Source organism: Pygocentrus nattereri, chromosome 21 (assembly GCF_015220715.1).
Source record: "Pygocentrus nattereri isolate fPygNat1 chromosome 21, fPygNat1.pri, whole genome shotgun sequence".
NCBI classification, from domain to species: Eukaryota; Metazoa; Chordata; class Actinopteri; order Characiformes; family Serrasalmidae; genus Pygocentrus; species Pygocentrus nattereri.
The window spans coordinates 32,495,674-32,510,309 of record NC_051231.1 but is presented as its reverse complement, the minus strand read 5'-3'; the positions used below and the strand labels follow the sequence as shown (position 1 = coordinate 32,510,309).

At 42.4% G+C, this 14,636-nt stretch overlaps 1 protein-coding gene across 6 annotated transcripts in view; it reads right to left on the bottom strand.

Annotated features, from left to right (window-relative positions):
• Positions 1-1,937: 1,937 nt before the first annotated feature.
• Positions 1,938-14,636, bottom strand: part of LOC108443699 (inter-alpha-trypsin inhibitor heavy chain H3-like) — a 37,735-nt gene continuing 25,036 nt past the window's right edge. For 2 of the 6 annotated variants that reach the window (XM_037532497.1, XM_037532494.1), the window contains exons 11-23: positions 14,421-14,600; positions 13,821-13,948; positions 13,516-13,703; positions 12,584-12,634; positions 12,475-12,489; positions 12,330-12,347; positions 12,078-12,128; positions 9,277-9,333; positions 9,057-9,161; positions 8,763-8,931; positions 8,246-8,394; positions 7,775-7,850; positions 7,315-7,692 (exon numbers count right to left, since the gene is read on the bottom strand). In XM_037532497.1, coding sequence (XP_037388394.1) covers positions 7,578-7,692; positions 7,775-7,850; positions 8,246-8,394; positions 8,763-8,931; positions 9,057-9,161; positions 9,277-9,333; positions 12,078-12,128; positions 12,330-12,347; positions 12,475-12,489; positions 12,584-12,634; positions 13,516-13,703; positions 13,821-13,948; positions 14,421-14,600 — 1,302 coding nt within the window. In that variant the 3' untranslated portion in view covers positions 7,315-7,577. Of the gene's footprint in view, positions 2,194-7,314; positions 7,693-7,774; positions 7,851-8,245; positions 8,395-8,762; positions 8,932-9,056; positions 9,162-9,276; positions 9,334-12,077; positions 12,129-12,329; positions 12,348-12,474; positions 12,490-12,583; positions 12,635-13,515; positions 13,704-13,820; positions 13,949-14,420; positions 14,601-14,636 lie in introns of those variants that run through there. The other 4 variants (XM_037532496.1, XM_037532499.1, XM_037532498.1 and 1 more) reach the window with 4 other exon arrangements.

Below are 14,636 nucleotides of genomic sequence, written 5' to 3'. Positions count from 1 at the left end.
CGCTCCATCTACAAGTGCAAGTTAAAACTCTGCCATGCAAAGCGAAGCCACATATCAACACCACCCAGAAACGCCGCCGGCTTATCTGGGCTGAGCTCATCTGAGATGGACTGATGCAGAGTGGAAAAGTGTCCTGTGGTCTGACGCGTCCACATTTCAGATTGATTTTGGAAATCATGGACGTCGTGTCCTCCGGGCCAAAGAGGAAAAGGACTGTCCGGATTGTTGTCAGCGCAAAGTTCAAAAGCCAGCATCTCTGATGGTGTGGGGGGGTGTTAGTGCCCATGGCAGGGGTAACCTGCACATCTGTGAAGGCACCATTAATGCTGAAAGGTACATCCAGGTTTTGGAGCAACATCTGCTGCCATCCAAGCAACATCTATTTCAGGGACGTCCTGCTTATTTCAGCAAGACGATGCCGAGCCACATTCTGCACGTGTTACAACAGCGTGGCTTCGTAGTAAAAGAGTGCGGGTACTAGACTGGCCTGCCTGCAGTCCAGACCATCTCCCATTGAAAATGTGTGGCGCATTATGAAGCGCAAAATACGACAGCGGAGACCCCGGACTGCTGAGTAACTGAAGCTGTACATCAAGCAAGAATGGGAAAGAATTCCACCTACAAAGCTTCAACAGATGGTGTCCTCAGTTCCCAAACGCTTATTGAGTGTTAAAGGAAAGGTGATGTAACACAGTGGTAAACACGCCCCTGTCCCAACTTCTTTGGAACATGTTGCAGGCATCAAATTCATGCATTTGAATCTGCACAGAGAGCGACAAAACCCTCTAATCACTTTAAATGAATGTAGATGGTCTCTAAACTCACTTTCTTGGTTGGGGCAGTGGTGGTACAGAGCGGTAGAAGCCAAACAGATTGATGCTCGCTGTAGCTCAATCCATGAAACACACACAACAAACCCGGCAGACTCTGTCTTTGATCACAACTACCAGAAATATCACCTTTTTCAGACATCAACCTCTTGCAGTAAAAAACTGGACATGAAGTCTCATGAAATGTTTGTTCCTGACAAAATAAGTTCTGAAACATGGTAATAATCCTGGCTGTGTTTTGTTTGCCGTTAAATGCTGAAGAATTTGGACAGCTGTACTTCAGTTGCAGCATTGCTCTACACATACCGTGATATTGTGTCAGCAGTCTCTTCAGTTAGACAACTTTCCATCAGTCCCGTCCAACGATCAGCAGAACTTTTCAAGTGCATCTAGTGAGACGGCAAACGTTGACGTGGGAAACAAACTACACTGCGTGAAGCTACAGCCTCATGCATCTAAAACCAGTAACACTGAACCACCATACGTCCAGCACGGAGCCCTGGAGGGAAGAGAGGTAAAAATACTAATTAATTCAGAGGAACATTTTGTGGTTCATACACACATTTTCTTTAATTCTTGATCATAATTTCTTAATTCTGTCTACAGATTTGATGTAAATATATTAATGCGAGGATGAAGAGGAGCTACAGGGTCTTCATAACACCCCCAAATCAAAATCAAACCTAATGAGCATCTCTGTCAATCATCTCCTCAATCTAACACATCAAAACCCATCAGTCTCGGGGGGGATATCAGCTGCTTCTGTACAGGACAAATACCACGGCCTGTATCCATCACCTTTATCTTGTTTGTGCACAAATCAAAAAAACAAACTGCGTTCAGTCAAAAAGAAAACATGACCACGAGATAAAGAAGAGAATGAACTGTTAATTGTGACCATGAATAAAAGAAAACCTAACCGCAAAACGTTCAGTCAGTCAAACGAATTATTTTCCTTGTACCTCCGTCCGCGGCTCAGTAGTCCAGAGTTTTACAGCGAGGACATCTCAGACCAACTATCGACTCATCCAGGGGCTGGCAGGCCGCGTCACGGGAGTCCCATAAAAATGTAGGTAAAAACCTCCAAGCTAAATTTCTAAACTCTTCAAAGTCTTCATTTTTTCTCTACCAGTTTCCATCATCCAATCCTGATTTAACCCGGTTAAATATTTCATCAGAATTAAGAACATCAGTGAACATCAACATCATTGAAATCAGTGTTTTGAAGCACATCTTCAATACACAAGTCTACAGCTGTGACACTGTGAAATCAGAGAGCTCCCCCTTCAGGACAGACTCGTATGGTATGAGCCAGCATCCAAGAACAGGAGCTGAAGAGCGTCGATAGTCAGTAGCAGTGCTCCTACAACACAGAACACTTTTAGCTTTAAATCAATACAAGTTCTACTGATTAATAATTATATCTTTATTTATAACGTATTTACCAGGTCGCTTTCACATCTTGATCTTTGATTTTGATCACTGATCCTGGTAATTCCTCATATTCAAGACTGGTTTTTCCTTGAAAACAAGACACGTGGAGATTCTGTATGAAACCCTCCAGACTCTGCTATTGGTCACTGCAGATAAACAGAGGACAAGATCAATAACCTTTTACGGTAACAGTCGTACAAACAAGACCCTGAGTAAAGTTGCTGATTAGACAGAACATCAGCAGGTCGCAGCAACCCCTGCAGTCTCTGCTGTTCTTCAGAGATAAGATACAGCAAAGTCAGGAATCTCATCCACTAACTGATGTTCACAAGAAGTGAAATAAAGACAGACAAAATGCTGTTAAAGAGATTATTCATAAATGAGTTCGGCATTTAATTACGGCTCAAAGGATTCAGGTGGCATTTTTATTGTGTGCTGCAACTGATGTTTGGTTGTTACATTTGGCCGAAAATATTTTTAAAAGGATAATCTTTTAAACAACTACGGTTTCAGTCAACATGTATAGCTGTGCGTATGCAAAATGGGCACCAATGGCCAAATCACGCATTTGAAAAGAAAGAAAAACGTCTACAACAAAATTATAAACTTTTTCTGCAACTATTAGTACAGCTACTTACTAGTTCATTAACCTGTAATTATTATTATCATCTTCTTAGGACTGGTTGGGAAGGTCAAGAATCGTCATCAGGAATTGTCAGCTGATGAATTCCAGACTGTACCAAATTCTTTCACTCTCCAAACCTTGTGCTAGTACTTGGTTACATTTACATTTACAGCATTTAGCAGACGCTCTGATCCAGAGCGACTTACAAGAAGTGCTTTGTCAATCTAGAGAAAGTATCTTTGCTAGTTACCAATAGCTTAGAGAAAAAGACGGTCCTGAGCTCAGATACTGCTAGAAACAAATATGTCACTGCAGACACCAAGAGAAAAAGAACCAGAGTTGAACGCAGAACTCTGTGCCATTCAATGCAACACAATAACAATAAGATACAATACAATACAATAAACTACTATACAGAGTGAACTACAATAAATAAGTGCAGCTTATAATTCAATGCTCATTTAAGTGCTGTGTAAAGAGATGAGTCTTCAGTCTGCGTTTGAAGACAGCAAGAGACTCTGCTGTTCGGACAGCCAGTGGGAGTTCATTCCCCCACCTGGGCTCCAGTACAGAGAACATTCTCCATGCTTGTCTTCCATGCACCTTGAAGGATGGCGGGTCAAGCCGAGCTGGACTCGAAGCTCGAAGGGCTCGTGGTCCAGTTCGAGATTTCACCATTGCCATCAAGTCGGTAGGGGCTGGTCCATTTTTGATTTTGTAGGCAAGCATTAGGGTTTTAAATCTGATGCGTGCCGCTACAGGAAGCCAGTGAAGGGAGCGCAGCAATGGGGTGACATGGCTGAACTTGGGCAGATTGAAGACGAGTCGTGCTGCCGCATTCTGGATGAGCTGCAGAGGCTTGATGGTCTGCATGGGAAGACCAGCCAAGAGTGAGTTGCAGTAGTCAAGCCTTGCGATAACAAGAGACTGCACTAGCACCTGGGTGGCCTCTTGGGTGAGGAAGGGTCGGATCCTTCGGATGTTGTAGAGGAGATATCTGCATGACCGAGTCAGGCTCTCGATGTGAGTCGAAAACGATAACTGGCCATCCAGAGTCACACCAAGACTTCTTGCCTCTACAGATGGAACAATCAGGGAGTTCTCGATTGAAATGGCAAATTCATGATGGGGACCTGTAGTTGCAGGGATGAATATCAGCTCAGTCTTGCTGGGATTGAGCTTCAGTTGGTGGGCTGCCATCCATGTAGAGATGTCAGACAGGCACGCCGAGATGCGACTGGAAACCTGTGTGTCAGAGGGAGAGAAAGAAAACATTAGTTGAGTGTCATCAGCATAACAGTGATAAGAGAAGCCATGAGAAGATATTACATCACCAAGAGAGCTAGTGTAAAGAGAAAAGAGAAGAGGACCCAGCACCGAGCCTTGGGGGATGCCAGTGGGGAGCCTGCATGGAGAGGATGTGAACCCTCTCCATGTTACCTGATAAGAGCGATCCTCCAGATAGGACTTGAACCACTTCCACGCATAACCAGTGATTCAGAGGTTGGTGAGGATGTCCAGAAGGATCGTATGGTTGACTGTCTCAAAAACTGCTGAGAGATCAAGAAGGATCAGGACAGAAAACAGTTACCTGATCTTGCAGATTGGAGGTCCTCCGTCACTGTGATGAGGGCAGTTTCTGTAGAGTGTGCTGGTTTGAAGCCAGACTGGTTGGGGTCTTGGAGCTGGTTCTGTGTGAGAAAGAAAGAAAGTTGTGCCGAGAAGAGGAGCAAAAAGAGGTGTAGTGGACAGGATTAACAGGGAGGGCGAGTGAGAAAGATAGGAAATTGTGATCAGAGCGATGCATGGGAGTTAGTCACATCCAGCGCAGAGGTAGGTCTGGTGAATATCAGGTCCAAAGCATTGCCTGCTCTGTGCGTCTCATTGAGAATGAGGTTGAAGGATGATAGCAGTGGTAACAGGCAGGATGACTCTGACCTGCCACCCTGGTCAGAGAGTCTGACGAACGTGGGGGATAGATGAGGTTACTGGAATTACGGGTCCTGTGATGAGTAGTTCTACATGATCTGTGGGATGAGTAAACAGGTATTGTAAAGCACATGATGGAAGCAGTAATTAGGACATAAAAGGTGATGAAAGATAGTAAAGCAATACTTAGCCAAGTTAAGGAGACGCATCTCAGTTGATGAATTAAAGCTGCTACAGACCGGAACACCTCCTCAATTTATCAGCCTTGTGACTGATGGTCCGACCCCTACAGTTCACACCTTTCACTAACACGAAACCACACCTGAAACCTGTAATTACAATTAAGCACTAGGTACAACAAGGCAGCCTTGTAACTAACAGTCTAAGCTAGAGAAAATCTGAACTCAGAGAAGAGAGGTAAAAATACTAATTAATTCAGAGGAACATTTTGCGGTTCATACACACATTTTCTTGATCATAATTTCTTAATTCTACAGATTTGATGTAAATATATTAATGCGAGGATGAAGAGGAGCCATAGTGTCTTCATAACACCCCCAAATCAAAATCAAACCTAATGAGCATCTCTGTCAATCATCTCCTCAATCTAACACATCAAAACCCATCAGTCTCAGGGAGCTTTCAGCTGCTTCTGTACAGGACAAATACCACGGCCTGTATCCATCACCTTTATCTTGTTTGTGCACAAATCAAAAAAACAACCTGCGTTCAATCAAAAAAGAAAACATGACCACGATTAAAAGAAGAGAATGAACTGTTAATTGTGACCATGAATAAAAGAAAACCTAACCGCAAAACGTTCAGTCAGTCAAACGAATTATTTTCCTTGTGAAATACTTTAGTGCTTAAAGAACTGAACAGAGATCAAAAAATGAACTGGGTACAAACACAACAGTAAAATTAATATTTAACTTGATTTCAAGTTAAACGTGATTTAAACTGGTTTCGGGTTAATATATTCCCACAACAGTCAAATAAATATACTGGACTGTCCAGGCCTTCAGTTAGAAACGTAAAATTTCTATTTTTCTCAATCTTCCAGTTGAGTTTGCAATATTTAGATTTTAGTACTGTAATATTCCTACATTTGTATCCAATCTTAACAATGAATCATTTCTTTATATCCAGTTGATATCGTTTCAGAGATCAGTCATTCTGTATGTAGTTAAGCTCAGTATTTAAAATGAGATTTAGAACCTCCACCACCACCCTCCCTCTTCAGAGGATCAACTTTTCTTTATTACTGGTATAAGAGATTTATTTTAGTATATGCTGCCATCGGGTAGAGGGAGGACAACAAACTGCAAACATGCAAGTAAACAAAAATGAGAAGAGGGAATAAGGGAGGGAAAAAAAATGGTAGAAATTGGGAGAAAAAAAAGAAACATAGAACACGTAAAACATAAAAAAAGAAAAAAGAAAAGAGAAAAAAATAGAAATTGTAATATTTGTACCCTCAGAGAATGAATTGAGCTTTAGCGATTTATAATACCTGCCATATATATTTATTTGTGTGTGTTTGTGAGAGTGTGTGTATATGTGTGTGTGTTTTTGTGTGTGTGTGCGCGCGTGTGTGGCTGCGTGCGTGTGTGAGTGAGTGTGCGTGTGGCTGTGTGTCTGAGTGTGTGCGTGTTTTTGTGTGTGTGTGTGCGCGCGTGAATGTGGCTGTGCGTGTGTGTGTTTTTGTGTGTGTGTGCGCGCGTGTTTTTTTGTGTGTGTGTGCGCGTGTTTTTGTGTGTGTGTGTGTGCGCGTGTTTTTGTGTGTGTGTGCGCGCGTGAGTGTGGCTGTGCGTGTGTGTGTTTTTGTGTGTGTGTGCGCGTGTGTGCGCGTGTTTTTGTGTGTGTGTGTGCGCGCGCGTGTTTTTGTGTGTGTGTGCGTGTTTTTTTGTGTGTGTGTGTGTGCATGCGCGTGACCAGGAACACTGGGGTGGAGGCCCCGCAGGTCGGTCTGAAAGCCAATGGAAGTGAAGGGGGCTGTAGAACGCCGTGTTTTTCCGTATTGGTGAGCTCTGTGTGTTTGAGAGATGCTGAGATTTTCCCGTTGCTGTGTGTTCTATTAGGTTTTTCCACTGATTAATGATCTTTTTCCTTGTTTTCCAGTTTCGAGCGACGGTCAGCGCCACCAAAACTGTCGTTTTCATCCCTGTTTAGATGGACTGGCGATGTGTCACCTAACAGACAGTGTGATGGGGACGGGGAGTTGGGCTGTTTCAACAATGGACTTAGCTGATTTATAAGAAGTTGCCAGAACTAAGAATCTTGAATAAAAACCTATTTGAGGCTAATTTTAAAAATGTTCTTTCAGGCATGTTTAACCTCACAGCTCGACATCGTGTTACCTCTCTTAATTCAAACATGCTGAGTACATAAAAAGCACAGATACCAACTGCAAGAAGCACCAACAAATAACTGAAACATGTTTTTATTGCACTGAAGTTGAATTTTATGTCTTTCAAATGAAAAAGTCATAAACTGTAAACGTTAATCATTTTTTTTATTCATTGTTTTAGTGGAATTGCTGTTCATATGTAAACAACACTTATAAATGAACCTGTTGTGTCATGTAAATCTGATATTCCAGGTTCTCAGGGCTCTTCAAAGTCTTCATTTTTTCTCTACCAGTTTCCATCATCCAATCCTGATTTAACCCGGTTAAATATTTCATCAGAATTAAGAACATCAGTGAACATCAACATCATTGAAATCAGTGTTTTGAAGCGCATCTTCAATACACAAGTCTACAGCTGTGACACTGTGAAATCAGAGAGCTCCCCCTGCAGGACAGACTTGTATGGTACGAGCCAGCATCCAAGAACAGGAGCTGAAGAGCGTCGATAGTCAGCAGCAGTGCTCCTACAACACAGAACACTTTCAGCTTTAAATCAATACAAGTTCTACTGATTAATAATTATATCTTTATTTATAACGTATTTACCAGGTCGCTTTCACATCTTGATCTTTGATTTTGATGACTGATCCTGGTAATTCCTCATATTCAAGATTGTTTTTTCCTTGAAAACAAGACACGTGGAGATTCAGTAGGAGTTGCAGCTGGTTAAAGTCTTTGGGACAATCTTATTTGACTTTCTCCTTTCTTTACTGATTCCGACTTTCGCTACTAAAATGAACACGATTTCCCAAATACTAATGTATAGTACAGGTCAGTGATGAGGGCAAAGAGCTGTAGTTTTACTTATTTATTTAAAAGATTATTTATAGTGAGTCTTAGAACTGCTCTGAATCGGGTGCTCAATCCTGGTCCTGGAGATCTCTAATATGCAGATGCTCCTGAATGCCTTCAGCACCTGGATCAGGTGGTTGATCTCCAGGTCCAGAACGGAGCGCTTCTGCTCTGTATATTTGTCTTTTATTTACTAAAATCTGATGTTTTCCTCTTTTCTCTTACCAAAAATCCCTTGTATGCCAACATGGTTTGGTTGCTGCTGAACCGCAGGCCACAGAAACATTTCTCCATCTTTCTTATGTCGGAACAACACCACACGCACAGTCCCCATGGTGACGTCCACTTCCTCAATCCTCAGAATCAGAGACACGCTGGGGGACAGAATCAACAAAGACCATGGCACAAATAAATGGTTAACATGTGGTGCAATCAGTGCTCCAGACTCCGCCCTAAGGTAGAAGCTGATCGTCATACATAAGAATTCCCGTTAATAAATAAAAATGAACAGTCATGGAAGAAATCTGATGAATAAATGTTACTTATAAAGAAAATGAAAGGTGGCTGTTTTTACAGTGGATGTGAACGACTGGCACCTTCATTGTTTTACAGTGTGTTAACACATGGAAGTCCATTCCCTCTAAAACGTTCAAAAGCAGTTTAAACATCTTCCCGTATGTCTGTGTTGGCCTGGAGCTTTGAACAGCCTATTCTTCCTTCCATTTCAACGCTGGTTTAATACCTGTCAGTCTCATGCTTGCTGGGCTCCTGTCCCCACAAAAACATCACATCATTCAGGCCATCGTGATAAAGGATATGAGAGGTGTTGAGCATTAAGGAATAATCCGTTTTGTAATGAAGAGCGATTTGATTGAAGCCTTTTGTTGAGAGTTCACCATTCATTGAGAAATCTGTGAAGGGGGGGACGCGGCAGATGGAACAGTAACATAAATCACTCTCATTAATGCATTATTACAAAAATATTAGGTGTCTGAACAAGGTGAGTCAGCGGAGCACCAGGTATCAAACACCTCACCTGAGGAGGGGTCCGTCAGGAGGCGGAGTTTGGAAGCGGCAGGGAGATCATAACATACTGGCTTAGGCTGATCAAGAGAAGAGATCAAGAACCTCACGCCAATCACTGAAAGACAGGGAGAGAGAGAGGAACAAGACAGACCTTCAAAAGATGAGGATTACTAGCAGTTTCTTTGGAAACTAGACTCACCAGACCAACTTTGCAAATAACTTTAATCTACCTGGAGGGGGGGTTGGTGGAGTTTGCGACTGAGAAGTTTTACGTGACGTTTTCTTTCCTGGTGATACAAAAGAAAAGATCACAGAACATTTGATTCAGGGCTCAGAGAAATAAAGAAGTTTGATGACAAACTATTGCCATGAACTAAAACTAAACGATCAGCTGAATGTAGTTTGGCAGCAGCCATTTAAAATATATCAACCACAAACTGGCTTCTTAAAACTGCAGACACGAATACACGGATTTACACAGAGCAAGAATTTTTCTCTGGAAGAGCCAAAGAGTCTGATTACTCCTCTGGAAGGAGGAGACTCAGCAGCTAGAAGACAAGCAATGACAGTAATGCTGCCAGATTTGAAGTGATGAAAAGAGAAGTGTGAAGATTCTCTGCTGGGATATCGTCTCTTTCCTTTCCCTCTTTCTCCCTGTCTTATGCCGTCAGGACTGTGGAGACTTTGTCAAAGTAAGTTTTGCTTCTGTATATTTGGCGCTTGACAGCACAAAACATCATTACAAGTTCACCATATTTCTGCTCCCATCAGCTGTAAGGGCTATTACTATGAAGGCAGTTTGGCAGCCTGATCGATTCATTTTGGTTTGTTCAACAAGGAATGTAATGCTTTGGTGTTTGTATACTTCTGGCCATGGAGTGGACTTTAACATTTCTGTGACATACCACTGCTTTCCTGCATGTGTGCTCAAACCTCTCACCAGCAGGTGGCCAGCTAGATATAGTGTAAACAAGGAGTACTGATGCACAGTGTACATGTTTTTTAATACTCGCAGGTGCTGATTCCGACAGAGAAACCTAATTAGAATGAAGTAGTTGCTAGTGTAAATGACAGCAATGTACCTAATAGTTAAGTCATTCAAATCTAGCCGATTTTAAACTAAATGCATTGGCTAACTATATTACACTTGCTACCTTGGCTATGTAGCTGCACGGCAGTGAAAAAGAGCAGGTTTTGTTCCAGGTCAGAAAAGCGCTTCTGTTCAGCTGTAAGTAAAACATGTCTCATAGTTTTGATCCCTGATCTGTCGGTCTCCTCTGAAGCCAGGCACAAAATTGTGTGATTTTAGAAATATTGTTACTTTGGGACTCTCGCTGTACATCTGAACAGGACATCCTGCACAGACAAAGCCTACAATTTATATGCTCACTGTACAAAAACGCTCGGTGTTCACTGGGTTAAAAATCACACCTTGCAGTTTTCCTAGTGGAGTCAGCATATATGGACTTTGGTAGCAAATGTCACCTCCATTTCCATGTGTCTCCACCCATGCTGGCAAAGCAGTTGTGATTGTTTAAGAACAGGCTTAATTACACAGTGTATGCCTAGCAAGAATATGTCAAGGTTGGTTAAAGTGGTGAACGATTTTGTGGCAGACTGCCAGGGTGTCTGAAACATTCCTCTGTGCGAGGAGAACCTCGACTACCAGCTTGAGTTGTCTGTTCATTAGTCCATACAATCGGCTTACATGACATAGTATCAGGTGGTATCGGATATGAGGTCAGTATGAGACACACACACACACACACACACACACACACTTTCTAAGCCACTTTCTAAGGACACTGATTGTTGAAGCTTTGTAGGTGGAATTCTTTCCCATTCTTGCTTGATGTACAGCTTCAGTTGATCAGCAATCAGCAGGACGTCCCTGAAAAAGATGTTGCTCCAAATCCTGTATGTAGCTTTCAGCATTAATGGGCCTTCACAGATGTGCCAGTTACCCCTGCCATGGGCACTAACACCCCCCCCACACCATCAGAGATGCTGGCTTTTGAACTTTGTGCTGACAACAATCCAGACAGTCCTTTTCCTCTTTGGCCTGGAGGACACGACGTCCATGATTTCCAGAAACAGTGTGAAATGTGGACGCGTCAGACCACAGGACACTTTTCCACTCTGCGTCAGTCCATCTCAGATGAGCTCGGCCCAGAGAAGCCGGCGGCGTTTCTGGGTGGTGTTGATATGTGGCTTCGCTTTGCATGGCAGAGTTTTAACTTGCACTTGTAGATGGAGCGACGAACTGAGTTCACTGACAGTGGTTTTCCGAAGTGTTCCTGAGCCCATGTGGGAATATCCGTTACAGAATGATGTGGGTTTTTAATGCAGTGCCACCTGAGGGGTCGAAGGTCACGGGCATTCAGTGTTGGTTTTCTGCCTGGCCGCTTACCTGCAGAGATTTCTCCAGATTCTCTGAATCTTCTGATGATATTATGGACTGTAGATGATGAAATCCCTAAATTCCTTGCAGTTGCACGTTGAGAAACGTTGCTCTTAAACTGTTGGACTATTTGCTCACGCAGTTGTTCACTAAGTGGTGAACCTCGCCCGTCCTTGCTTGTGAACGACTGAGCCTTTCAGGGATGCTCCCTTTATACCCAATCATGACACTCACCTGTTTCCAATTAACCTGTTCACCTGTGGAATGTTCCAAACAGGTGTTTTTTGAGCATTCCTCAACTTTCCCAGTCTTTTGTTGCCTCTTTGGAACGTGTTACTTCTTTGGAACGTGTTGCAGGCATCAAATTCAAAATGAGTGAATTTTTGCAAAAAACAATAAAGTTTATCCGTTTGAACATTAAATATCTCGTCTTTGTAGTGTATTTAATTGAATATAGGCTGAAAAGGATTTGCAAATCATTGTATTGTTTTTATTTATGTTTTACACAACGTCCCAACTTCATTGGAATTGGGGTTGTATGAAATGAAGTTTGTGTGAGAATTTGTTATGAATCTTTAGTTTTTTGATTATGCAAACAGCAGTAAAGACATCAAAGACAAACAAACTTACTGGTATAAGGTCTATGAGAAAAATCACTGTAGCTGTGTGAAAGGCCTCCATCTGAAGAAGAAACAGACGTAAATGATTGAGATTTTTGCATTGGAATAACAGCTGCTGAACCAACAGCTAAAACAGAGAAAGAGCTAAATTTAAATTAAACAAACAAAAAACACTGTAAACAATGTTATTCCACTTTTAGGTTGGCTTTGAATTACCATCTAAGCTACGACCATTCATGTGAAAGAAAATCAGTAAACTTACAGCTGTAGCTTCCAATGCCTAGATCAAAGCAAAGGTAAAATAAGAAACACATGAAAGTCATTAATCTTTTTCAAAGCATCTGATATTAAAGCTGATGATTTAAGAGATTTTAAAGTTGATTATTAATTGATTACTAATATTTTACCCAATGCAGTGCGACCTGAGGAGAAATCAGACACTGAGTAAACAAACTTGCCTACAAAATGTGCACAAATATATACAAAAAACTAACTAGTAAACAAAGCAAAACAAACCTTTTTGTCCTGGGTGAGATGCCAACCTGCCTGACAGGTGAAAGGTATTGGCTGTTAGAAAGGAGAATTGACACACTGAGTACAAAAGCACAAACCAAAGCTGCCTTGAAGAGTTTTCTGTATAGTATTCATAGTATTTTGTGCAGTCTTTTCTCAAAGCATTACTAAGATCTTGGCACACCATTTAGCCAGCTTCACTCAGGCCACAAGACAGTTTCTGGAAACGCATTCTCCCGCCTAAAACTAGCAAATTTACTGACATGCTGGCAGAATAATGTTGCTGTGACAGGCAACCGATCCACACAGACACGGTCTGGCAAGGAATGAACCTCAGCTTGGTTTCCACAGCACAGATAACTAACCATGCTTACAGGCGCAGAACTGTAAATAACTAAATGAATGCAGGGCATGTGTTTTCAATCCATTATTCAATACATGTTAAACTACCAGCTAATTAATAGAGCAGCTGGTTCACATCGGCTTAGCTAGATCGCTGACAGCTCCATTCACCACAGCACAGGTTAAATCCTGCCTATCTAAAGCTACACTGAGGCGTGTTTACATTACAATGACTCAAAACCTCAGAGAGCAAAGCCAAGTGACTAGTGTTGGAGTGGCAGAAAGCCAGTAACGCACCTGTTCTGGGGTGTCTGAAGCTGTAGCCTCCTCCGTATCACCTCAAATGGTACACGGTTAGAGAATAAACTGTAGATATTGGACTGTTAGCTATTGCCGAATCACTGCTGTGTGTATTTTTCCTTCTGTATTTTATGATCTCGATCTCGAGTTTGCACCAAAACAGAACAGCAGGGTGTGGCTACAGGAACCTATTGGCTCTACAGTGGAACTTTGTTCTGAAGCTCAATAATTTTGATTTTGTTTCTTTTCTATTGTGTGGTACATTTTTTTCTGTGCATAGACCGGATACTTGCCCCATGCTGGCCTTTGTGGCATTCGCTTTCTATTTTCTCCCTCTTTAGGTTTGTGGGCGACCTGTGTCTCCTCTCCTTCAGGCTTGGTGACCACCATGGAAGTCAAAGGGGTCACAAATTCATATTTAAGAGAGAGATCCAGGATTTCTTTCCTGGCTGCTTCCTTCTCCTCCCCATTAAGTGTCATCCTGAAACACAGAACTAATGGTGCTCAGTGTGATTTACAAACATGCCCCTACAGAACCACACAACGATGCACATGTCCGGAACACCAAACAATGCAGATCACTTCACTTCTCACTCACTCTTTCTCCAGGAGCTGCTTCACTGTAAGATAAGCCCAAAGTCTCTGGGTGAAGTGCTCATGTTGTGGCAAAACTCCCGCTATGTCTTTCATGAACACGGAGTCCTGGTAGGTCACTCTACTGTTTTTCTGCAAAGAGGCAAGAACAATAAAATGAGAATGAGGTACTGCGAGCAGAAGCCATCTGTATACACTGAAGTGATCCACCTTTACTGCTGGAGGTGAGTGTAAGATAACGACGGACTGAGTGAACAGATAAAACGTGGACAGCACAACAAAACTTGTATGATGGTCCTGAAGCACTGTCACGAATTCGATGCCTGCTAAGGCTCCTTTTCAGTTAAAATGTTGCCCGAAGAGAGAAGCCTTTAGAAGATAGTAACTAGTTAGGCAGCTGCCTCTAGAATGGAACACTATACAACTAGAACTGTGCCTAATAAACTGGCAACTCCAGTCCAAGCCATCAGCCTGGGATGGAGCTTTGGTCAGTTACATCGATGCTAAGCAAGATGGAAGAGAAACTAATCGCTGCTAAAAATTTCTCGTCAAAGTGGCCTGGAAGCGAAAAGTCTTAACAGCATTAAACCAGGATGAGTCTTACTGAGACTGCGATGACCTCTGCTTGGAAAGTCTCCAGGCTGTTGTCTGTGATCTGTCCAGCAACTACAATCTCTGAGCCGTTGTAGTAGTGGCTGAATCTGGTCTGCGTAACATTAGAAGATCCAGTGTAGTTCAGCTGGACGCCGGTTAACAGAGGAACGGCCACCTCCTCATAGAAACCCTACAAAACAAAGACGGCGCTGAAATGCTGCAATAG